At 38.5% G+C, this 26,719-nt stretch overlaps 1 protein-coding gene across 5 annotated transcripts in view; it reads right to left on the bottom strand.

The window, feature by feature from the left end:
* Rif1 (replication timing regulatory factor 1) overlaps positions 1 to 26,719 on the bottom strand; it is a 64,227-nt gene that overhangs the window by 11,977 nt on the left and 25,531 nt on the right. For 4 of the 5 annotated variants that reach the window (XM_052723413.1, XM_052723412.1, XM_052723416.1 and 1 more), the window contains 17 exons: positions 25,548 to 25,610; positions 25,232 to 25,329; positions 23,992 to 24,078; positions 22,334 to 22,407; positions 21,196 to 21,376; positions 18,986 to 19,093; positions 18,498 to 18,647; positions 13,369 to 13,468; positions 10,808 to 11,072; positions 9,213 to 9,255; positions 7,939 to 8,141; positions 6,290 to 6,389; positions 5,532 to 5,651; positions 4,713 to 4,867; positions 4,064 to 4,147; positions 3,934 to 3,985; positions 142 to 3,486 (listed from right to left, as the gene is read on the bottom strand). In XM_052723413.1, coding sequence (XP_052579373.1) covers positions 142 to 3,486; positions 3,934 to 3,985; positions 4,064 to 4,147; positions 4,713 to 4,867; positions 5,532 to 5,651; positions 6,290 to 6,389; positions 7,939 to 8,141; positions 9,213 to 9,255; positions 10,808 to 11,072; positions 13,369 to 13,468; positions 18,498 to 18,647; positions 18,986 to 19,093; positions 21,196 to 21,376; positions 22,334 to 22,407; positions 23,992 to 24,078; positions 25,232 to 25,329; positions 25,548 to 25,610 — 5,228 coding nt within the window. The remainder of the gene's footprint in view (positions 1 to 141; positions 3,487 to 3,933; positions 3,986 to 4,063; positions 4,148 to 4,712; positions 4,868 to 5,531; positions 5,652 to 6,289; positions 6,390 to 7,938; positions 8,142 to 9,212; positions 9,256 to 10,807; positions 11,073 to 13,368; positions 13,469 to 18,497; positions 18,648 to 18,985; positions 19,094 to 21,195; positions 21,377 to 22,333; positions 22,408 to 23,991; positions 24,079 to 25,231; positions 25,330 to 25,547; positions 25,611 to 26,719) is intronic. The other variant, XM_052723415.1, reaches the window with a different exon arrangement.

Raw genomic sequence — 26,719 nt, 5'->3', positions numbered from 1 at the left:
AGTGTGAGAGGCAAGACTACATGAAAGGCCTCCTGTCCTTCCCACAGCAACCATGGCAAATGACCCTAATTCCCTATCCTTTACTAGGTTTCACCCATATTCCAAGCAAACATTAGATTCATTAGTCATCATCATTCCTACCTTGTTAACTGGTGATGAGATCTCATCTTCGTGGGCTCTTTTAAGTCCTCTCTTTAAAATGCTTGTGGATGGAGAAGCCAATGGTGACCAGACACAGCGTGCTTGCATACCACTAGGACTTTCATTTGCTGATCCAAGTGAAGGGTCCAGCTCTCTTAATTTTTCAGGAGAAGCATTACTGTTTTCTCCTACCAGTTCAGAAGCCACTTCAGATGTCAGAGACTGTGGTAATTCCTCCACTTTCTCTGAAGTGAGGCAAACTTCCTGCAGAACATCATTATTCACTACATTTTGGTTGTCACTCAATTTTGTCTCAACCAATTTAAGTTCAATGTTTGTTTCAGTTTTGTAACAAACAGTTCCTTCTTCAGAACTCATTTCAAGTGTGTCGCAAACAAAGCTCTCAGTTTTGACTCCTGGTCTTCCACCTGGAGTTTCTTCAGACGTAGAGGTGCTAACAATCGTGCCCCTATCCTCTTCCCCAGTGTCGCCAACTTCCATCTTCAACTGGGCTACCACTGCTGCTTTGGAACTTTCTGTTTCTGTGTTCATTTCCTCACAGGAGCCGCAATCAGACTGAACACCATCCTCCAGGTCCGCTTTTGCAGAACCAGATTGAACACCATCCTCCAGGTCTGCTCTTGAGGAATCAGATTGAACACCATCCTCCAGGTCTGCTCTTGCGGAATCAGATTGAACACCATCCTCCAGATCTGCTCTTGCAGAATCAGACTGAACACCATCCTCCAGGTCTGCTCTTGCAGAATCAGACTGAACACCATCCTCCAGGTCCACTCTTGCTGAATGCTCACTCTCGACACTCTTGCTTACAGGTGTGGCATGATCACAGAGACTCAGAGCAGAATTAAAGCCCTTGGTGGCTGCTCCTTCAGCATTCACTTCAGCTGTGACTGCTTCAAATTCATCCTTTTTATTATCTTCCTCTGCTGTCACATCTACAGGAATATCCATGTGGGCACTCTTTTCAGAGAAGGCAGCTCCAAGCGAGTCATTTCCTCCATCTAATTCCATAGCTTCACCACCCTCTGAGCTGGATCCAGTTATGACTTTGCATGCCTTCCTGACATCGCCAATGTCAGATTCTCTTTTCAGAACAGCGTCTGGACTTTCTACTTTGTTATCTAAAGAAGATCTCTGTGAAATGTCCTTGGAATCACGTAAGCATGGGTCTTCAGCAGTAAATTTTTCATTGCCTGGCTCTTGGATTTCAGATACTATTTCACTAGAATCTGTATCCTGAGATTTTTCTTTCATATTTCCTATTTCAGATGGGACAACTTTTTTTCGATCTTCTTCCAATCCAGTTTCAGACTTAACTAAGTCACCAGGAGCACCGTTCTCTTCTTTAAGACCCAAATGAAAATGCATACTAGCATGTTCATCTACCAGCTTTGTTTCAGCGTGTTCATTAGCTTCACCAGTGTCAGGTGTAAGCTCAGGTGCTCGCATACCGGCTGTCTTTGTCTCCATGCTCTTTATAGCACAACTCTCTGTGTTCTTTAACCCAGTAAGTGACTTTTCCTGGGATTGCCATTTTCCCCCACAGCAGTCACAGCTCTTCGACCTCCTGACTCTCCTGCTTCTCTTGTGTTGGCATTCAACTGCTTGGGCCCATTTCTCAGAAGGCACAGAAATGTCTGCTGTCTCCATTTTGGAGCATTCTCCCACACTGCTATCAGTATCTCGTTTATATAATCTCTTGGTGGCATTCCTAGTCCTGAGATTGGATTCAGGCACAGGTGGACTTGCAAAGGAGTTATCTACACATTTGCTAGTCTTACTTGTGTCCTCACCTGTAACTGGGGTATCAGTAACTTGCAGGGAATCTGAAGACCCAGCAGACTCCTGAAGGATTACCCTATTGGTACTTTCTTCACAAATCTGAGCCACTGCATCTACAAGAGCTTCAGGAACTGCCTGACCCTCATGTATCTCATGTGCAGTTTTTACACATTCCTCTTCGACCATTTTTTCTTCTTGTTCTTCAATGTCAACACTGTCACTGCTTTTATTTTTCCATTTCCCAGATCGTTTCTTTCTGGAAACTTCTTCCTTTGACTCAGAACTATCAGGTTCTGATAGTTCTGATAGTAACCCCTGAGATGCTCTTCTTGTTTGGTAACGTGTACGTCCTCTCAAAGGTTTCTCTGATGACTTATCTACATTGTCCTGGGTACTACCTCCCTCAGAACTAATGTTCTCATGGTCTGGTTTTCTTTTATTTTGGTCAATTTCAGCATTAGCACTGGGTTCCTCTAAAGTTTTCTCATGTAAACTATTTCCTTTTTCGGTTAAATTTTCCTGTATAGATGACTCAGCAGTTAGTTTTTGCTTGGGCAACTTGTCATCTTTTATATGCAACGGACTCTTTGTAACTGTTTTTTCTTCTTCCTTCCGTCTTTCCTTTTTTTGTTGACCATTATCCTTATCTTGGCTGTCATTGGAAGACTCCACTATTTCTGGACGTCGCCTTGAAGACCGTCTGAGGGTTTTTGGATTTGGAGCTACTACAGCTTGACTTTCTTCATTTACTATTTGATCTGCTGGTGCTGCGACCGGAGGTGTATTTTCTTTAGATTCCATATTAATGCCTACGTTTTTCTCTTCTGTAGTGGAGTCTTCCAATGAAGCATTTTCTCCTGTTGGTTTAGGATTTCTATCTTCATGCTCTAGGGTAGCTCCAGAAGGATGATCGTGATTTGACAGACATTCTGTTTGACTGAGCAAATCAGGAGGGTTATTTTCTAATGCATGTTCCTCCTGTTCAGATCTCAGTGAAGGCTTAGACTTTTTATTAGTTGACTGCTCAACTTTACTCCATCTCCGTCCTGACTTTTTACCTCCGTTCACTAGTTTTTCTGAGTCAGATTTTGAGTGAGTCACTTCTCTTTTCCTTGCTTTTGGTAGCATATCAGTTTTAGTTGTGTTTTCCTGGTTATTTCTCACTGTAACAGTGGATGACATGCTATTCAAAGGGGATGGGCTAAAAGGTCTATTTTCTGAACCATCATATTTCTCCAAAGTAATAAAGGTTTGTCTCCGACTTGTAGGCTGTGAAGGAGTTCCAGAAACAGTGGCATTATAAACCGAACTATTGCTGACCACCAGTGAACTTTCTGTACCAGATGAATATTCAGCTGACATTATCTTTGACGAAATTAGCATGTTTTTTGTATCATCAATACCAGCGCTCAGTGTTTCTGAATTGGTTTCAGCAACAGACCCAGAGTCATTTGGTAAAGAAGCCTTTTCAGGATGTTCATCCACACAACTGTTTTCCATGGCATCTTGAGAGATGAAAATGGCACTCTCCATTTGTTCCTCCTATACAAAACATACAAATTACATAGTAAAACATTATTTTGCTAGGAAATTTAAAAATAATACTGTGGTAATCAAGATAAACTCTGGTAATTCAAGACACTAACTTTCAAATTACTGCAAATATTCCAAAAGGAACAGCAAAGAACTGTCAATGTGCTTTAAACTGATGGTGTTCAGTTAAAGCCATACCTGAGGCCAAGACTGGTGGGAGGCAGAGGCAGGAGACTAAGAGGAAGCACAGCTCCTCAGGAGATCGAGGCCATCCTAAACTAAACAAACACTATCTTAATCCCTTACTTCAGAAGTCACTTACGATGTATTTTAAATACACATTTATGTACAATTCAGAAGATTGTTACACATCTTAGTAATAAACAAATATAACACCACTTTACAATTTACATTTACTATAATTTAAAAACACTCAAGTATCAATACTGCTTATACCTTAATTATCTTGGCATCTTCTTTTGGTTTTTCAGTTAAAGTGAGGCTTTCCCTAAGATAAAAAATTGTACAAATTAGATTATTTTTATTTATATAAATAAGAAACTAGTTATAAAAGTATTGTACTTACATAGATTCTTCTTGACTAAACTGAGCAGAAAATAAGGTATCTTGTGAAACATCCAGATTATTATACAAGGCAGGAATATCACACCTAGAAAAAAAAACATATATAATTCCAAAAACTTAGTGACAGCCCCACCATCAAAAGTTAAAGTTTGCAGGGTGCCTCTAATCCCAGCTCTCGGGAGGCAGAGCCAGGCAGATCTCTGTGAGTTTGAGGCCAGCCTGGTCTACAAAGTGAGTTCCAGGAAAGGCTGCAAAGCTACACAGAAAAACCCTGTCTCCGAGAGAAGAAAAAAAAAAAAAAAGTTAAAGTTAGAATTCTATGAAAGTGTATTTAATGAATCATATAAAAGCTTATAGTGTTTTCTATGAAATTACCTTCTCCAATAAACACATACCCCAGTAAAAGAAAGCTTAGAAACACTGGGCATATTACTGGGTAGATTAAAATATTATTAAATGCTATCATGTATAGTCCTATCATCTGTCATTAAAATTTAGGATACCCAGGCTAGCTGTAGCCCAGTGGTAGAGCACTTGCCTCCCATAACCAATGTCCCCAGTAAGATTTCCAAGGCCAGGCATGATGACACATTATTATCGTAGTTCTCACAACAAAGCTACATAGAGCTCAAGATAAAAAGCCCACAAACCGTTTTGTCTTGAGTACTTCTTTCTGGTGCTCAGTCAGAATCCTTGCCTTTCCCTCTTTTCCTTGCGGAGGTATGAACACAAAGTCAGTAGATTTTTCCTCTTCCAAAAGCTTATTACTGCTCTTTAATTTTGGAGACGAAGATTCTACTTTCAGCTGTAGGTTTTTAAAAAGTAAATGAGCTTCCAAATTATTTCTAATTCTCCTATGTTTTCTAACATTCTGGTATTATTTTTTAATACTGATTAGCAAGTTTGAAACTGACACACACACACCCTTCTCATCTGAAGATAAATAAGGTCTATTTCAGGTTGGACTGAACTTATGATTCTGTCTCAGCCTACTAACTGTTAAGATTACAAGCACATAAATAAAACAATGTAACATTCACAGTCAGAAATTAAATGGCCTTCACTTTCTCCTACCTCTAATATTAAGATAAATAGTAGTAAGCCTTTTAGGGGGCAAGTCTACGGAGTTAAGATACATACAAGTTCTACCTAGGCAACACAAAGTTCTAATCAAAGTATCTAAATTACTGCCATGCAGTATACTGTGTTGATCGTTCATCCTTTCAGCTCTCAGGAAAGCTGCCCAGACTACTATATGTAATACTGAGAATTTGCTATTACTTACTAAGAAGAAATCACTCCAGGCTCTAAACACTATCATAGCTGTCCTTCTCTTCACTATCATTCCACCACAAACCCAAAATTTGTTTGGACTTCCATAGCTCTTTCCTCCAAATAAGAGTTTTGTGTCCTTAAGCTAGCTAGCTAGCATTATTTAAATCCCAGTAAATATAATTTTGAAAACATACTTTGGTCGACAGCTTCATATTTTCTTTTTTATCCTTTGTCTGTGCCAAAAATGAATCTCTTTTTCCACTTGATTTTCTTTCCATGCCACTTATCTTGACATTTAATTGTGAATTTTCTGTCTATTAAGATAAAATTGAACACATTAACTATATGTCTATTTGCTTCTTTATGATTATTCATTTTAAATGGTATAAAGTTTCTGACTATTCAAATCTACTGAAAACAAAGGAAAATAAAGATACTGTGCAAAGATACTTATCTCCTTCTACAGTCAGATTTACAGCCTTTACTTTTGTGAATTCTGAAAACACTTACAAAGTATATCAAATTACTAGACTCAAATACTTACACATCAGTCTTAAAATTTAGAAAAAAAATACGAAATTTCCAACATTCCAGAATAAAGGTTAATAAATAAACCCCATGTAGAATGGAGAACATAAATGTATCCAACATTTTTCTCTTACACCAGAATGTACAATTTTGATGTTAAATTAAGCTGAACAAATAGTAATAAGCTGTTTTCTCTGTTGAGAATCTTTTAGACCAAACAAACAACAGCAACAACAAAACCCATAGTAAGCCACTGTATTTTTTTCTTCTGACTCTAAAACAAAAGTTCACACTTGTTCCTGAATGGAAAGCTTCAGGTGGGATGAGGAAAAGGTGGTATTATTGAATTCTTTCTTGTTCAAGTTCTGATTATTGCTGCTTACTTATACCAAACTACTTAAATTTAAGTTAAAAAACAACTTACTGCATCAGAATATGGCCCACTGGATTCATCCATCATTTCAACATTTTCCAAACCAGGCAACAGAAGCAAAATTTTTTGTTTGGCTTGTCTTAATATTGGTCTTTAAAAAAAAAGTACATAGATAATGAGTAAAGTATACTAGTAAATGTTAACAATATTACTTTAATTATGAGACAGGTTCTTATGAATCCCAGGCTGGCCTTGAACTTGTGATTTAGCTCTATGACCTTGAACTTATGCAGCCATCACATCTAGTTTATGCTGTGATGGCAATAAAGCCCAGGGTTTCAGGCATGCTAAGTTAACATTCTACCAATTATGGCACTAGTCCTATTTATAATTGTTTATATTTATATTTATAAATGTAGCAAGTATACCTGATTTATGTTTCTTACTTACACGACTACAACACTGGGGAAAAGAGAAAACACTAGGATTTTTTCTCTATACTTTTCACAGCATCCCCAAACTTCCTAACTTTCAAGCAAGGCATAATAGGCTTTGTGTCTGTAATTCCAGCACAGGGGAAGGTGAGACACATCACCAAGTGTTCAAGGTCAAACTATGCTACAAGTGTGAACTTGTCTCAAAATAAACAAACTCAAAACCTATTAAAAAACAAAGTGGAGTGATGGCTTAACGGTTAAGAGCACTGGTGCTGTCAGGCAGTGGTGCCGCACCCCTTTAATCCCAGCACTCAGGAGGCAGAGGCAGGTGGATCTCTGTGAGTTCGAGGCCAGTCTGGTCTATTGAGTGAGTTCCAGGACACCCAGAGCCACAGAGAAACCCTGTCTGAAAAAACAAAAAACAAAAAAGATCACTGGCTGCTCTTCCAGAGGCCCCAGGTTCAATCCCCAGCACCCACATGGTGTCTCACAATCACCCCTAGCTCCAGTTACAGGGATCCAGGAACCTCTTCTGGCCTCCAAAACTACCACCAGGCATGCACATGGTATACAGATATACATGTAGGTAAAATACTCATACACATTTTTTAAAACATTATTATTTTTTCAAACATTATTAGGAATTAGTGAGGTGGCTCAGCAGTTAAGATCCCTGACTGCTCTTCCAAAGGACCTGGCAGCTCACAGTCTAATCCAGTTCAATAAAGACAATGAATGACCTCTGGCCTCCACAAGGACCAGACTTTGAAGTGGTGCACAAATCCACATATAAGGAAACCACTTATTCATATAAATAATTTTTTCTCAATTTGCTTTTAGGATATGCTAGATGTTGTGGCATATGCCTTTAATCCTAGCACTCAGGAGGCACAGGCAAATGAATCTCTGAGTTTGAGACCAGTCCCATCTACACCTTGAGTTTCAGGACATCCAGGGTTATGTAGAGATCGCTTCTCAAAAAAAAAAAAAAAAAATAAGAAAAAAGAAAAAAGTTAAATATTACTACCCATGTCTGGATTTATTAATAAACTTTAATCCTCTGCCCTTGTTTAAGTATTTTTCCAGTACATATACTGGTTCCCCAAAATGTGAAGTCTAATAGAAGTCAACCCAAGTCTAATGGCTACTACATAGCCTGATGATACAATTAAACTCTATGTGAAGTTTCTGCTAGAACCCAAATACAGGTTTACATGATCATAATGGAGCAAGCAACTATAGGAAGTTGTGATGCTAACATACTTTAATTCCTCGGGATAAACCAGAGCTGTCGCTTTAGCAAATGTAGCATTCCACAACAGAGCACTCTGTTTCCGAATCTGTTTATTCTTGTGAAGAAATACTATGCACAGAAGTGGAGAAAGTTGTCCAAGAAGTTCACTGTCGTAGGCTCCAGGGTAGTTGTACTGTAGACAAGCAATGATTTCTCCTAATAGCTTTTCTAACTAGGAAAGAGCGGGAGAAGCAAAAAGTATACTAAACACAAATTTATAGAACATGTTACTATTTCAATTTTTAAAATCTGGACCATCTTAGTATGTATGTATGTATGTATGCATTTATTTATTTATTTAATGTGTGGTGGTGTTTTGCCTGCATGTGTGTCTGTGTGAGAGTATCAGATCTTAGAGTAACAAACAGTTGTGAGTTGCCATGTGGAAGTTGAACCCAGCTCTTCTGGAAGAGCAATCAGTGCTCTCAACCGCTGAGCCATCTCTCTAGCCCCAAATCTGGACCATCTTTAAGCAACACCATAGTCACTATAACTATACATTCCTCTTTATAAATAAACAAACAAACAATCAGATAAATTTACTTTGAGTACTAATATTGTAATTTAATTTGAAGCTATTTCTTGTTAACAGGAAAAATGTTTTATTAGTTGTAATGGTAATTAATAACTCTACACAATTTATCAATAAAATATTATAGCCAACAATCTTCATATAAAAAGGGATAAGACCCAAGAATTTAATGAATTTAAAATAATGGTAAATTCTAAAGAAAAAACTCAGCTACCTAAGAATATATCCATACCTTATTGTTTTATGATCATTGCAAATGAAGCACTGGGGCTGGGGGTTCAGTGGCTAACAGCACTTGCTGCTCTTCCAGAAGTCCTTAATTCAGTTCCCAGCACCCGAACTGCCTGTGACTCTAACTCCAGGGGATCTGACCTCTTTCAGACCTCCAGGGTAGCATAATTTATACATAATCATACACATATGCACGTAAATTTTAAAAATTTTGTAATGCAGTAAGATGACAAGGAGTGAAGGCACTTGCCATTAAGGCTGATGGGCATGATTTCGGTCCCTGGAACCTACAGTGTAGGAGAAAATCAACTCCTGCACATGTCCTCTGACCTCCACGGCACGCATGCACACATACCAAATGTATATATAAATGGAAAATACTAATAATAACCACTTAAAATCAATTATGTTTAAGAAAGATAACTGCATAAACCATATGCTGTCCTCATTAAGTATATTTTATGGACACTATCTACTTACCTTGTTGTTCAGACTATTATACACTTTAGGAACTTCATCAAGCCTGGGAAGACAGATGTAAAACCATTACCATTTATATTTTAAGAGGCCATCACTGCACTAGTTAGTTATCAAGCTAAGCCTCAAAGAGAAGAACAGAGTCATAAAAACAAAAGGAGAAACATTCACAGTAATGTAAAATATCCCAAGAATAAGAAAAGATTGCCAAATGTCAAGCAAGAAGTAATCATATAAACATTTAAATGAATCTTTACAAACACCTAGAACAGACTTCAAGTGCTCATGGTAACTACTGTCCATCTCCTGTCTTTTCTTTGTGCAGGGGTAGGAATGGCACCGGGGCCTTTGTGTACGTTAGCTAGCGCTTACTATTTCACCAGACCCCTACACACTTTTTTAAAAGTGTAGGCAGGTACCTGTGGAGGCCAAGGAAGAGGCAGAGATCAGAAAAGGAAAGGATTACTTGAAGCTGGGGGTACAAGCAGTTTAAGCCTCCCCAAGGTGGAGGCTGAGAGCTAAACTCTAGCCCTCTATAAGAGCAACAAACACTCTTAACTGCTCAGCCATCGCTCTGGCTTCTTCCTGTACACTTTTAATAAAATAATGACTTAAAAAAAAAATCTGTGGCCAGGTGGTGATGACGCACACCTTTAATCCCAGCACTCTGGAGGCAGAGGCAGGCAAATCTTTGTGAGTTTGAGGCCAGCCTGTCTACACAGTGAATTCCAGGACAGTCAGAGCTACATAAAGAGACCTTGCCTCAAAAACAAAAAACACAAAAAAAACCAAAAAACAAAACAAACAAAATAAATAAAGAACCTTGCTCAAAAGACATCATGATCAATACAAACTGACATATGGACAAATAATACTTCAGTGTATCTTGACAGAAAAAGCTGGATAAAGAACCATGGGAATTCACTGGTCAGAAACTGGGTTAAGAGTTTAAGAAAATGAGATTTCCATGTATATAATTGCATACAGTGTATTCAATTGCATAATATCATATCAAATAGATCTGTATTATAATACATTTAATAAGCATGTTTCTTTGTATAAACAATTACAAAAATCACATGCAAAACTGAAAAGTGCAAGAGAAGGAAAAAAAAAGTCAAATGGAATAGTAGTTCTAGTCCCATCTCCAACTTCTACATTCTAGAATATATACAGATCTATTCTAGAACACCATCCAGGACAATGAAGTTGAGAGGAAAGCAGAAGTTACTAATTATATTAAATTACACATATTAGGGCTGAGAAGATAGACAGGCTTTTTTGGTTAAATGCTTGTCACACAAACAAGAGGACTTGAGTCTGGACCCCCAGACCCTGAATACAAAGCCAGATATGAGGACACACAGACTTGCAACCCTAGCACTAAAGAGGATATCTGGTACTTCCTAGAGTCTGCAGCTGGAATTGGGGAGCTCAAAGTTAGTGAGAGGCCCTGTCTCAAAAAGCAAGGTAGAGAGTTAATAGAAGGCAGTCTGTGATCTCTACATGTATGAGATCTACATGAACATGTACACATGCAAAATATACAAAAAGAATTTTATCTACTTAATTAACATGAATAAGATGAAAATACTTACTTTGAGTTTTCATATAGTAAAGCCAGAGGTCTTGTAAAAGTGGCAAATATTTCACGGATCATAGATGGCAAGGAAATATGTCCAAATATATTGGACAGCATGCTGATGACAGAGTTACCAATAGTAAGCAGTGTGTCAGAATATGTTTCCTTGATGCTCAGAGTGTGGAAAGAATGGATCACTCTCACAATTAGCTTAAATAAAGAAGTCAATTTCCCAAGGGGTTCCTTCTTCTTTCTGGACCAATCTGAAGATCTCTGTGGTGCTAAGACACAATTGGATTAATTAAAAACTTAAGTACTTTGATATATATCACTATCACTTTTACATTTTGCATTCAAATGCTAAATACATCAAATATACATGTTCTTGTTAACTAACACCTCAGATAAACCTTCAAATGATTAAAGCATTATTGAATAAATATCAATAGAGTAGCTTTAGAAATGAAAACCAAATGCAACAGAAAAGAGCTAGCAGATCTCAAATAATCCCAGAAAAAAAGAATTCCTAGGGTATTATAAAATACTTTTCAATTTCTGTTTTCCTCAGAATTTCAACAACTAGTTTATAAATACTAAACCACATGAATGAAGTAACAAAGCTACATCACCATGGGTTTTCAATAATAAATGATTTCAATAGAAATTAATAAGCCTGGATCATCTACATACAATTCATTGATCCCTGGAAATAATTAGAGAATTCAAAGAAACTCTAGTTATAGATTTTATAGACTGTAACATTTACTTCAAAGCACACATTTTCCTTTACGGTCCCTCCTCAATCATTTCTCTCCAGATTCCAGGTACAAAACAAAACCCATGTTTCTCTTGCCCTGAAAGTCATTCTTTTTTTTTTTTTTTTTTTTTTTTGGTTTTTCGAGACAGGGTTTCTCTGTAGTTTTGTGCCTTTCCTGGAACTCACTTTGTAGACCAGGCTGGCCTTGAACTCACAGAGAGCCGCCTGGCTCTGCCTCCCAAGTGCTGGGATTAAAGGCGTGCGCCACCACCGCCCGGCCCTGAAAGTCATTCTTATTCCAAAATTACGTGTTTCTTTTTGTAAGACAATCAAGTCTTAGGAAAGCCCATATTTAAGGGAAGGGGAAAGTTTAACTCATACCTTACTAGCTTCAAGGTGAATTAAAACCAGGGTTGCTACTAAAAATGTCAAATCATTCTTTCTAGGATCAGTTTCTTCAACATAAGCATGTTTAAATACAACTTAGAAATTCTCGTACAAATGTCAAGTCTGGGGTGCCAGGGGATGTCAGGAACTCACAAAAATTGCCTGACCAAATTTTACCTGTCTATATACTTAGAATACCGGCAGCAATGTTCTCATTTAAATTGGTTAGGTACAATGCAGCAAGAACCATGCAGAATCATGGCAGCCAGAAGCATATCCACAGAAACAGGTAACACAGCTTTCCTCAGTAAGAGGACTCAGAAACAATGGTACCTTAGTAGCAATGAGTTGCTATGGATTTTTATATCCCAGTCTCAGATAAAAAGAACTATGTTTCTGGGGGAAATAATTCCAGGCTGTAGGAAAAGTACAAGATATAGTTGAATATTCTGAAAAACTCAAACAGTGGAAATTTGTCAAAATACTATAAGAAAAAGATGTCATTCAGTAATAAAGTGCTTTTCTAACAAGCAAAGGTTCTGGGGTTTGATCCCCCCGCACAGAGAAGAAAAGAACTTGGGGGGGGGGGGGGGGGTTGGGGATTTAGCTCAGTGGTAGAGTGCTTGCCTAGCAAGCACAAGGCCCTGGGTTCGGTCCTCAGCTCCGGAAAAACAAACAAACAAACAAACAAAGAACTTATAGAAAGTAAATGGTATCTACAAAAGAGGGAACAAAACAAAAAAGCGCAGGAGACTAAATATCGTGTTATATAAGGCTGAAAGGAGGAAACAGGAAAATGAAGGTTAGGATTTTGCTGGCCAGTCTAGTCAATTAGTGAAATACTGTCTCAAAAAATTTAGTAGTAAGAAATAGAACAGTGGTTCTCAACCTTCCTAATGCTGTGACCCTTTAATACCATTCCACATGTTGTGGTGACCTCCAAACATAAAAAAAATCCAGAAGTCCACACTGATAGCTTGAGCTGTTATATTAGAACATGTTATCTATACATCTAGAATTCAAACTATAATTCTATTCAATAATTGTGAAATAAATATTATGAGAACGACAATTTAAAATAGGAATTTCATGATGTAATTGGTAAGAAATTGACTTCTGATACAAACTAATTAATGTAATCAAATGAAAACACTGTGATCATTTCAGAAATCATAGTGATTGGCAGCCAAGGAAGATCATGACTGTAATCACAGAAGACTCACCAACAAATAAATTCCAGAACGTTATGAGCTATACATAAAGTCCCAAGCTAATAGATCTCTGAGTTTGAGGCTAGCCTGGGCTACAGAGTTCCAGGAAAGGCTCCAAAGCTACAGAGAAATCCTGTCTCAAAAAACAAAACAAAATAAAAAAAGAACTTTCTCTGAAATGCTATGAAATATTGTATAAACAAAGGTAAAGAAAGTACTTACATTTGATTTTGGGCTGATATTTAATATTATATGGTGAAAAGTCGATACAATCAACCATTACGTTAATAACTTGAGAGATCCTGTCCAAGAATAACAAATCCTAGGAAAAAATTTAAGTATCATAATAAGAAAATCTTACTACAATAATAGTACTCAAGTAACAGTCAATATACACAAAAATTTTTCATTATTCGTGCTACAAATACATCCCAGTTAGATGTTCTCTGGCAAACACTGTGCTTCTCACTCAGGGAAAACCATGGATCTTCACAGTATCCAAAGGAAGCCATATCCACCAATAAATTCCATTCATTTATTTATTGCTTGGGATGTGTGCAAGGTCTTTGCCATAGCTTTACCTAAAAACCCACCCTCAAAACTAGAGTGACAACTCAGCTGTGGAAGCACTTGCTGGTACAGAAAATACAGAACTATATGAGGTCCCAGAGGATCGTCCACCCTCCCTGGGCACTCACACACACGTGCACACACATTTTTAAAAAATGAAATAAGTCTTGAAAATTATATTAAGCCCCGTGAATACAAACACAACAAAACAACCACTACATAAGCTCCTCTACCTTTCTTCCTCATTCCTAACCCAAAAGAAATAAAGATAGAACTGAAAAAGTGGAGCAGAGGCTGGTAGAAAACAAGAACAAACAAGGTAATATGGCTTTCCCCTGCCACAATCTCTCCAGCTACTACTTTTCGGGGCATGCAGAATGAATGCCTCCAACAAAGAAGGGTACAGAGAAGAAAGGCATTCTCCACCAACAAGGTGAACCATCAGCCTTCACAAGGCCTCCATGGAATTACAGGATTCAGAGAGTACTTCTTAAGCACTCTCAAAGATCCAAACATATTTTATGACAGAGACAGGATTCCACAGTGGGAACTGATACCAGGCTCAACAAAGCAGTCAAGGTCAAAGGAATCCAGAAATACTCAGCATCATATCCGAATGTTTGTGCAAACACTATGGGGATAAGGATTCACCAAATAAGCACTGTGCTTAATTGATGTCCCTGTTACCATGTTAAAAAATCCAAAAAGAGCCAGGCAGTGGTGACCTACACCTTCAATCCCAGAACACAGAGGAGGCAGAAGCAGGCAGATCACTGAGTTCAAGGCCAGCTTGGTCTACAGAGTGAGCTCTAGGACAGCCAGGGATACAAAAAGAAACCCTGCGCCGCCGCCCGCCCCCCCCCCCCCCCAAGGAGGAGGAGGAGGAGGAGGCGGCAGCGGCTGGTGAGATTTCTCAGTGGGTAAAAACGCTACCAAAGTTAACAATCTGAGTTCAATCCTAGGACCCATATGGTAGGAGAACTGACTCCCACAAGTTGTCTTGTTGTCTTCTGACTTCAAAAGATACACTAATACAAAAAGTACACTAACGTGTACACGTATATGTACACACACACACACACACACACACACACACACACACACACACACACACACACACAGTATAATGTAATAATTAAAGAAAAATCTAGTCAGTCACTGGAGATGAGAACTGCTAAGTGTCAAAGTTATACATCCAGGCACAGTAACAAAGGCTCCAGAGACCCTGTCTTAAGGGAATAAGGTGGAATTATAGATCAAGACAGCCAATGTCCTCCTCTGGCCTCTATATGCACGTAAGTATCACACTCCCAGGCACTTTCATCTCACACATATATCCTCACACCCACCAAGGAGAGGGGTTCAAGACTGCTTAGGAAATAAAAGCAATTGCCACACAAATCTGACAACTTAAATTCAACCCCAGAACCTATTGTGGAAGGGAAAGATCAACTCCCAAAAGTTGTTCTCTGGCCTCTACAAGTGTTACATCACAGGTTCCCATGTTCCCACCCTAAAAGTAAATTTTAAAATAAAATCAACAGGAGAGTAATTGAAGTCAGTTGGTACAGTAGAGTCCCTGCATAGCATGCATGAAGCCTGATCAAGTAAGCCAGGTACAGTAGGTCACAGCTGTAACCCCAGAACTCAGGAGGTGGGGAGAGAAAATCAGAAGTTCAAATTCTAAACTTCCATAGTGTTCCACAGAACAGAAAAGGGATCTCCAGTCCCTGATCCTCCAGTCCTCAGACCCTCAGCCCCACACCCAAACTTCCATTCAACTAACTACAGATGCTAAGTACAAGCACAGAAACAAACAAGTCCAAGATAGCATGTGTTCTCTAAAAATAAATCCCATTTTAATGGATCCAAATAACAACCTGGAAGGACCTCAAAGAAATTTAAAACAATGGTTATACTGTCAGAGAATGAAAACAAAGATGAATGAAATGTGGATGTCAATACAAGACATGAAACAGAATTCAATAAAAAGATGTAAATTACTGAAGAAAAGCCAAGCTGAAATGATGCTGGGAAAAGTTCTGTAAGCCAATAAAAACCTCAATGGAAAGCCTTACTAAAGGAATAAACTATATGCAAAACAGCATAAGGGCTGAAGAAAAGGTAGAAAACTGGATCACTTAGTGAAGGTAATGATAAATTTACAAAATAATCCACTAATATTAGTACTTTGGGGCACCATGGAAAGACCTAACTTTTAGATTATGGCCATTAAAGACTACCTTATCAAGGTCACAGAGTATATTTTCAAAAATTACAGAGGAAAATTTTCTACAACTAGAAAAAAAAGATGCCCATCAGGTAAAAGTCAATAGAACTCCAAAAAAATTAAAAATAAATAAAATCCCCATAATATACAGTTTTTAAAAACATTAAGCCAGGTGCCAGGGGCACACATATTTAATCCCAGCACATGGGAGGCAGATGGATGGATCCAAGTTTGAGGTCAGTCTGGTCTACAAAGCTAGTTCCAAGACAGCCAAGGCTACAGAGAAACTGTCTCGGGGGAAGGGAGAGGGAGCACAAAGAAAGCATACTGACAAGCTGCAAGTGAAACAATCCAAGTCTCAGACTAACACCTATTTACTTAACAGAAATGACTAAAACCAGAAGTGCCCAGAAAGACACCTTCCAGGTTCTGAAAAGTCTCCACTGTCTACAAAAACTATCATACTCAGCAAAAGTATCAAAATCAAAAGCTGGACATGGTGGCATCACCTTTAATCCCAGCACTGAGAAGACAGAAGCAGGAGGATTTCTGTGAGTGAAACTGCTATCACCCCTCCCTGAAAGGAGAAATAAAACCCTTTCATGAGAAACAGATGAAAGGAATTTCTAACCAAGTGAGTTCTACAAGGAAAATACTTTAGTCTAAAGAGAAGAACAAGTAGCACATGGTGTTAGAAAATAGGATCCATCTCTGCTGCCTCCAAGAAACATAATTCACCAAAGATAGGAACCACTTTAGCTGGGTGGCGGCAGCAGCGGCACACACCTATAATCCCAGCCCTTTTAATCTCAGCCCTCGGGAGGTAGAGGCTGGCAGATTTCAGTGAGATCAAGGCTAGCCTGGTCTACAAAGTGAGTTCCAGGACAACCAGGACTGTTACACAGAGAAACCCTGTCTCAAAAAAACCAAAAAGAAAAAGAAACCACTTAAAGGTAAAAGTAAAAAGGTATTCCAACAAATGGATTTAGTATATTCTAAGATCTGACAAAACAGACTTCAAACCAAAACGACTCAAATGAGATATGATCACTTCACACAACACACCAAGAGGACATTACAACCCTAAACATATGCAAACACAATCAAACCCATTTAAAAAAAATTTTAGATGTAAAACCACAGACAACCCCAACACAGTGATAAAAGGTGACTTCAATACACTTTCAATAGACAGGTCATCTAGACAAAAACTAAACAGAATAATACTAGAGTTTATTGACACCATACAGCAAATGGACTCAACACTACAGATAGACATAAACACTGAGGAATACACAAACACACACTCTATTCAGCAGTGTTCATGGAACTTCCTCCAAAATTGATCACCAATTAATTAGGTAGGACACAAAGGTAGTCTCAACAGGTAACAAAATTAAAATAACATCCTGTATTCTAAAGCTAGGTATCAACAGCAAAACTATTAAAAAAAAATAGAGACTAAACAACACACCACTGAATGAATGACAATTCAACCACTGAAGACAATAGAAATTAAATTTTTAAAATTCCTAGAACTGAAAGAAAATGAAAATAAAGGACAGTCATGAGGAAAGTTACAGTATAAGGAAGGACCTCTATCAAAATGTGAGATCACATCAATAACTTAGTGATGCACCAAAAGACTCAGGAAAAACAGAACAATCCAAACTCCAAACAGTAAATAGGAAGGGATAATCAAAATCAGGCAACAAAACATCCACACAAAGGAAGAACTGGTGCTCTGAAATGATAAGCAAGTCTGACCAATGGCAGCTGTGGGGTAGAGCATGCCCAACCCCAGCAAGGGGACAGAAAGAACAGTTATGTACTGCTATTACAGTAACTAATTGCTTTCTGGTTGGATCTGAGGTCATTTCATGCCTGGCCCAGAAAGCCTGGTCAAAAGTCCATGGCTGGGGAAGTCATATAGGAGTTCGGGCCTCTTCACCAGAATGTCAAAGGTCAGAAACATCAACCAAGTGGCAGAAGAGAACATAGTGAAGCTGCCAGCCCAAGTACTGCAGAAAAAGTCTGATTCAGCCATCTCTCTAATAGCCAAAGCCCATCAACTTTCTCTCTGCGTGTCAGAACAGGCAAGGGCTGAGCCTACCCTCCGGAATTTTGACCCATTCAGAAGGAAAAAAGCTGTTCAATGTGCTTTCCTTTCCATGCCAACTACTTCTATCCAGTAAGTTCTACAAAGGATGATCTCACATAGCCTGTAGCAAAAAAAGGGAGACAAGACACACAGCTCCATGCAGCCACAACTTAGCAGGCTGTGCTCGCTCTCCTTATCATTTAGGGATTTTAACTTGGGCATAACCAAGATTCCTGCTTTGATGTAGAGAAGAATTTCAGAACTAATCAGTAGGAAGGTGAACTGTAGCACAAAGACATTAAGGAAAGCTTAGACTGAGGTTAAGATAAAGAAGCACCCAAGGCTTGTGTTTTCTACATGAACTGGACCTCTTATACAGAAGCTGCCAGCCACTGTTCACTGTTTAGTGTTATCTCCACTTTACAAATGTACACTACAGGGGAAACTCACCGAGAGGATTTCATCTTCCACGCTGCACAGTATCTTAGAACAAAGTTCCTCACAGCACAAGTTCTCTTCTGCTGTCGCCACCAGAGCAGCACAGCGTGCAAATGCTCTATATAGCTCTGACCACGTCTTAAGTAAAGTCTTCATGGTAGCCTAACCAAAAAGAAATCGGGTAAACTAACACCAATGGACCAAATATAACAGGATTAATACATCTTTAAGACTGTGAAAAAGAATGAAACATTTAAGTGTCAGAGCGATCTGTTATAAGCTGTTATCTCCCCTATTAAGTTCTATATGATGAGTATCAGAAATTATCAAAGGTCAAAAATCAAAGAAGCCTCATTGCACTGTCTTCTCTGCCTCCCCACAAATATTCGTCCACCCCACAATTCTAATTGCAAGGAAAATTAGAGCTGGTGCTAATCATATATAAAGGCAGTGTTTCCAGAAAGGCACAAACCCCTTATACAAACAATATACATTCTTACCATGGGAAATGTCTGAGCTGAAAAAACATGGTTTATTGGTAAAGTCAATGCACCATAGATGGCACTAAAATTATGTTCTAAGGCATCACCTTGATTCACTTCATTGGTCTGAAACAAAAAAATACATAATTAAATTACCATCTAATTTTAATCCTACCTGGTAACATAACTCACATGGAACAAACTGTTCTACCAGAACCCATTCTAGAGATGTTACGCTTCTACCCTTAGATACAAGTATGACCTTATTGAGATGAACTAAAGACCTGTGCAGACTCAAGATGAGGTCATACTCAAGTATGGTGATGTCACACCCAACAAATGGCAATCTGACTACCATGGGAGACACCCGAAATTATGTGGATACAATTTAAGGTCATGCACTGCCGGCTACCACTATTAACAGAGGAAGGCAACAGATTCTCTCAGGGCTCCAAAACAAAAAAACCACTTCTAGTCTTCAGAACTGATAGCACAGGTTCCTATTTATTGTTAGAGCTAGAAGTATAGCCCAGTGATTATTTGGAGGTACAATTTTTCCCTTGGTCTTGACTCTAATACTTAACAACATAAAACAACAATTTAAAAAACAAATTAATTCTCCTGTTTTCACCCCCTGTTCATGTGAATTTGGTGTTCTCAGAAACCTTGGGGGTGGGGTGGGTGGAAACATGGACAGGGAGACCCTGAGGTCCTCTATAAACCAAGTATACTGATTGTGGTTTGAAAAAAAAAAAAATGGCCCCCAAAGGGAATGGCACTATTAGGAGGTGCGGCTTTGTTGGAGGAAGTGTGTCACTGCAGGGGTGGGCTTTGAGGTCTCCTTTGCTCAAGCCTCAATCCATGTGACACTCAGTCCACTTCCTGTTGCCTTTTCATCAAGATGTAGCCAGTAACATGTCTGCCTGCATGCCACCATGCTCCTTGCCATGATAATAGACTACACCTCTGAAGATGTAAGCCACCCCAGTTAAGTGTTTTCCTTTGTGAGAGTTGCCGTGGTCATGGTGTCTCTTCACGGCAATAGAAACCCTAACTAAGACACTGATTTTAATTTCTGAAACAACCCATAGCTCCCAATCTAGAAGTTAGAACTCACACATGTAATCACAGCATTAGAAGGCTGAGGAAGGAAGACTGCCATGAGTCTAGGCCAACCTAGGCTACTCTGAGTTCTAGGAAAAGCTGCTAGAGAGTCACCATCTCAAAACGAAAAACACAGAACCTTAAACAATTCCTAAAACATTAGTCAGACGAATAGACTCATAAAGGACCCCTGCTACCATTCAAGGTGAGATTCTTAGAAATATAATCTACTTTCCTTCCAGGAGAGTGTTAGCTTAAAAAGCAGACTTTTGTAAAAATCTCCTGTGGAGTTTTCATTCCATGAGTTACTTAAAATCAACCTAAAGAATACTCAAAAAAAAAAAAAAAATTGAACTTATGTATCAAAAGCAAACAAAATATACCAAAACAACAAAAACACAAAAGTGAACTTGTGTTCTACATCTTATTAATAGTACTCGAAACTTACAAAATGTAAAAACTATTCTACTCTTAATAGATTCCAAACTTAAGAGAAGGCTAAATGTTGCGGAGGCACTACGGCTTGACTCTATACATATAACCTATTGAAAGTAATCACAGGTCAGGTGTCATAAGCAAACCTAAGGGCAGCTTTGGGAAGCCAGGACATAAAGCCGGCTTGGCTACAGATAAGTTTGTTTCCAGAGGACAACAACAAAACAAAGACCATTTTTCACTGTTCCTATCTGGTATACTTCAATGTAAGTATTCAAACGATCAAAATATTGGGAGGATGGGGCAGAAAGTCGCAGGAGGTGGGAGGCCAGCATAGGCTACACAGGAGATACTGACACAAACCAAAAATGAGGAAAAAGGACCCAGATAAACAGTTTTATCAGCACTACTATAGGATAAGGAGCTGTTACACTATGAAAAATGGAATCAAATACACAGATCAATCCCAAACTGCATTTAAAAAAATGTTTCAAACAGTTATTTTTATTTAAACTCATACCTGGGGGGTGTGGAGGGGACTAGCATGGTGGCACAAGCCTGTAACCTCCTAGCACTGAGGGAGCAGAGGCAGGAAGACTACGCCAGGCAGAAGTCCAGCCTGATCTCTAACCATGCTTTCTAAGTATTAGTCCAGACCCCGGTGAGGGGATAGAGCAGACGTGCCGTACCTGATGAATCCTATCAGTCAGTGGAGTGACTATAATACTCCACATTCTCCAGAGATGCTCCTTGTTTGCCAAATGCTTTGCATTCTGATTAATGACACTTAATACAGAATCACTGAAAGCCAATGGTGAAGTCGGACCAGAAAGCACACATCCTACCAGTGTTTCTAGATTGAGAAAAAACCTAAAAAATAGGAACAATGGATCAGAGTATTTCATCCAGGAAGACATTATGCATTAGCAAAATTCTAAAATTGACAGCTGAACACAAGAAATGATTAATTTCTGTCTGTTTTATTATTTATCCCCCAGCCTCTAACACCACTATCAGCCTCTTATTTCAAGTTTGTAGGTGCTGGAGTAGTTATGTACCCAAACTACCCCCTCCCCCAAATATTGAATTATAGCAAAAATGAGAACAAAACTCTACAATTAAGAACACCTGTTCTTCCAGGGGCTGGGTTACAGTTCCCAGGTCCCCATACTGTCACCATCCATGACTCCACACATCCAAGGGATTTGATACCCTCTTCTGGCCTCCATAGCGCTAAGGCATAAACATGGTGCAGACATACATGCAGGCAAAACACTCGCACACATAAAATCTTTAAAAAAAAAAAAAAATGTGGCACAAGACCTGGTGGCAAACCCCAATGTTAGGGAATCTGATACAAAAAAAATCTAGAATGAGATGGGCCTGGCTACAAAGCCACATCACAATACACAAAATGACCAACTGAGCTTGGTGGCTTAGACAGAACTGCCACAAGACTGAGGCTAACCTGGGCTGTATATACACAGGATATTGAAATAGGAAAAACTTTTTAATTTTAAAACCAAATTTGTGAAATACCGGAATAAAGGAATCTCATCTTTCATGAAAAAGGAAAGCAGGAAAAATCAGGCATGGGAGGTAAGCAGATCTGAATTCAAGGAAGCCTGCTCTACACAACCAGGCTAGACAGGGCTAAATAAAACACCAAAAATCAAACAAACAAAAAGGCCATGGTGATACACTTCTAGAAATTAGCAAGTGGAGAGAGGAGAAATCAATTGAAGTCATTCTCTTGACACAGGGATTCCATGCCATCCTGAGACTCATGAGACCATGCCAGGACTTAAGAACAAGGTACAAACTTACTTTTCATCTGCTACACCACATTCTAAAAGATTATTGCTGAAAATTAACTGGATTAAGAACAAAGCTGGAGTTCCCTGAAAAGAAAAGAAAACAAAGTCACAATTCCCAGTAAAAAGAACAGTTTTTGTTTTCTACAGTCATTAACATGATTTATTTTAGCATGAAAACTAACTTTTAATCAGCAGCAAGTTTATTCAAAAACTACCCGCAATGCCAGGCACAGTCGCACACACTTTTAATCATGACAGCCAGTAGGCTGAAGTAGAAGGATCTTGAGTTCAAGGCCAGTGTGGGACACCTAATGAGATCCTGTCTTCAAAACAAAACAAGCCAGGTTTGACAACAGCACTTAGGAGGGAGGCACAGATCTTGCGAATTTGAGATTTAGAAGCAAGCCTGGCCAGGCGTTGCTGGCACACGCCTTTAATCCCAGCACTCGGGAGGCAGAGGCAGGCGGATCCCTGTGAGTTCAAGGCCAGCCTGGGCTACAGAGTGAGTTCCAGGACAGGCTCCAAAGCTACACAGAGAAACCCCGTCTCGAAAAACAAAAACAAAAACAAAAAAAAAAAAAAAAAGAAGCAAGCCTGGTTTATAGAGTGGAGTCCTAGGTCAACTAGGGCTACAAAAAGAGATGGCTCAGTGGTTAAGAGTTGTGTTCTGCCGGGCGGTGGTGGCGCACGCCTTTAATCCCAGCACTCGGGAGGCAGAGGCAGGCGGATCTCTGTGAGTTCGAGGCCAGCCTGGTCTACAGAGCGAGATCCAGGAAAAGGCGCAAAGCTACACAGAGAAACCCTGTCTCAAAAAAACCAAAAAAAAAAAAAAAAGAGTTGTGTTCTGAGCCGGGCGGTGGTGGCGCACGCCTTTAATCCCAGGACTCGGGAGGCAGAGCCAGGCGGATCTCTGTGTGTTCGAGGCCAGCCTGGTCTCCAAAGCGAGTTCCAGGAAAGGCACAAAGCTACACAGAGAAACCCTGTCTCGAAAAACCAAAAAAAAAAAAAAAAAAAAAAACAAACAAACCAAGAAGAGTTGTGTTCTGCTCTTACAAAGGACCAGGCTTCAGTTCTCAGTACCCATATCAGGTGGATCACAACCACCTGTAACTCTAGCTCCACGATACACTACCTTCTCCTAGCCTCTCGAAGTACTGCACTCACACACATCCACACAAAGACATAATTAAAAATAAAATGAACAGTAAATACAAATGTTCAAAAAAAAAAAAAAACCCATCTCTATGCTCTGATCATAGTTCTTCCGTGAGAAATCAAAGATAGTGAGGTATCAGATAACAAACACACACACAAATACCTAGACTTGCTGGACTCACAATATCTGTTTCACACAACAAAGTCTATTTCACATTATTAAGATAGTATTACTAAGCTTTCAAATATTTTAGCAGTAGCCAGTAATATTACTCCATACAAACCAACAGAGAATGTCCTTTTTTGAATCCAGTATTCAATCCAGGGAAGAAGAATAGTTCATCTACTGGAACAGCACCATCTTTAATTTTTCACAGTAATCTATTGTTTTGCATACAAGTTTTTTTAACCTAATCAACCAAATCCAATTAAATGTCATTTTTTAAGAAATCTAAAGGAATTTCTGTTTTAACAATCTTTATCATATCACTGCACTACATTTAAGATACTTGCATTAAGAATATCCATATTAGCAACCTGATATGCTGGTGAACCTAATACTTTCTGAGGAAGTCCTTTAACTGTAATTTCCATGAGGACCTAAGAAAGAAAGATTTTACAATAGTTAGCCATCAAAACCTGTTACTCAGTAAAAATTTTCTCTATGTTTCTGACAATTTTAGGTAACCGTCACTCATGATTCATTACAGTATATTCATTGACTTGTGTGTGTATTTATATATATATTATACACATTATTTCAAAAGTTCAAAGATAGAGAAAAAACAAAGACCTTCTACCTTCTTACAAGTTTTTGTATTACTATAAAAAAGCCAGTATATGAACATAGATCCATAATTTAACTGGTTTTCTAAAACTGAACCTTCACAGTATTTTTTTTTCACTCTGTTAAAAGAAACTGCAACGACATACATACTAAACAGACCTAGAAGCAAATATTTCAACAGCTTGCTACCTACAAATCGATCCTCTTATTACAAATCCAGAGATGCTTGAGTTTCCTAAAACTGTTCTGCAAGTCTTCCTGTGCTTGTATTAATATGTACTACAAAGTGTTAAGTGTCATAATAGTTACCTTAGTAGAAACATGTTTTTAGCAAGATTTGGAAATACACTAAAGCTAGCAGTATTAATTTGTGCCTTGCAAGCATAAACACATTTAACTATTTTAACTACTAATTACACTCTTTACAAATACAAGCTCAGAACTGATAGGCCAAGAAAGCAAGGCAATTAATTACCCAAATTCCCTTAGTTGGACAAAGAATTAACCTAATCTGCTCTAGAGCCCTTGACACCATCTATTATGCTACATCAGGCACAGTGTATTTAAGGACATTATTTATTCCACTAATATAAAAATTATATACAACTTACTTTTTCCATTTGTACTATTTAGGTTTAAAGCATAATTAAAAGCAAAGTGACAATGTGCTACTGTTACCAAGCACTGTGAACACTAAAATTTGTTCAGTTCAAGTTGCATGTCCTTTATTCCATTTTTGGTATGAAGCTGATCCCTTTAACCACACTGTAGATGTTTGTAGCTGCTGCTACAGCTATTTACTATATAGGTTCCAAATGAAATTTGAAAGGCACTTACAACACAGCTAAATTACTAGTCAATATTTGGCCAATATTATAAAGGTCTGTGCCAGACATTATCTGACCAAGTGTCAATATAAACTGAATTTCAAAATTAGACTTTAAGGCAACTTATAAATATATTTACCAGTGTTTTTGATACAGGAAATACTTCTGACTTCACTATGTTTTCCAAAGATTTTAGTAGGAGGGTCAAAACTTCAGAACCTGATCTTTCTTTATTTCCTATCAAAGAGTAAAAGGAAGGGTTTAATTCCAAACATGTTTTTTTAGAGCATATCTACTAAGAGTTATGAAAATTTTATTTAACTAAACATGTTGCATAACTTCTTTGTTTAAAGAATATCTCAGAAACATATTTAATACAAATAAGGCTGACATTAGCTTCAATAAGCACTACACTGTATGCTATGAAGGTCATTCAGCAATGGAATAGTGCTTACCTGATTCAGTAACTGACTTCACCAAGCTAATGAGCTCCTTCCAGATAGCACTGACGACTGCATCTGTCAAGGACACAAGAACTTTTAAGACAGGGTTCAGTTCCTAGTACCCCATCTCTAACTCAAGTTCCAAGGAATCTGATGTCCTCTTATAACCTCCTGGAGCACCAGGCATACTCGTACTACACATATATACATACTAAGGAAACAAAAAAACCTATTCTGCCCTTCCTTATACTAATAGCAAACTGAGCACTAATTTGACTGTTATTTCCTTATAATATATTTATAAAACCACCACTTCAATCTTTCTTTAGAGAAATTAAACCTTTTTAAAAGGACAACGTTAGCAATGAGCCTGCCTTATAATAAAAAATAAATGTTTTCACTTTGATCTGTATTGTCCATGTTGAATATCCATCACTTTTGCAAAACGGAAAACAATGAGTTAGTGCTTGTTGTACACACTGATTATTCCTGCACTTAAGAGGCCCAGACAAGAGGACTAGCACTGCTTTCAAGCCAGCTGAGTGACAAAGACCAAGATTCTTTCTCCAAAGAATGCAAATTCCCCCAGTCTAGATTCCATGGGTCACACCCATACACGTAATACCCTTTTATTTACTAAAAACAAAACAAGTAGAATGTCTCAGCAGGCACTGGCTGGCAATCTCGCAATCTGAGTTTGATCCCAAGACCCCATAGTGGAAGGAAAGAACTTCCAAAGTTGTCCTCCGTCCTCCATACACGAGCATTTTCCAAACAACTCAGAAGCTTTTTTATTTTATCTACTTCTTTGTTGATGACAGGCTCTATGTTGGAAATTGGATCAGCCTCAAATGAATGAGGCTCATCTCAGCTTCTGCAGTGCTCAGATTGTTTTTGCTATCATCTCACGTCTGTTTTGAAGGAAGATCTCGTTCTGCCGTCCAGGTGGTCTCCTGAACTTTTGGCAATCCTCTTGCCTTACAACCTCTCATAAAGGGATTACAAAGGCAAACCACCACACCTGCCTTTACATTTCTTGTACTCATTTCTCTTAGGCCATGAACATAAATTTAAAAGCAGATACTGAAGCCACAGAGCCTAGGCTTCAGTCGGAGATCTACCAGTCACTATATGATTTTATGCAGTATATATGTCTTAGTACAATGGAACTAGTTTCTTTTCCG

This window comes from Peromyscus californicus, unplaced genomic scaffold (genome assembly GCF_007827085.1).
Source record: "Peromyscus californicus insignis strain IS unplaced genomic scaffold, ASM782708v3 Scaffold_7__1_contigs__length_154581171, whole genome shotgun sequence".
In the NCBI taxonomy this organism is placed as follows: Eukaryota; Metazoa; Chordata; class Mammalia; order Rodentia; family Cricetidae; genus Peromyscus; species Peromyscus californicus.
The sequence above is the reverse complement of the archived record's forward strand: the minus strand, read 5'-3'. Positions and strand labels throughout refer to the sequence as shown.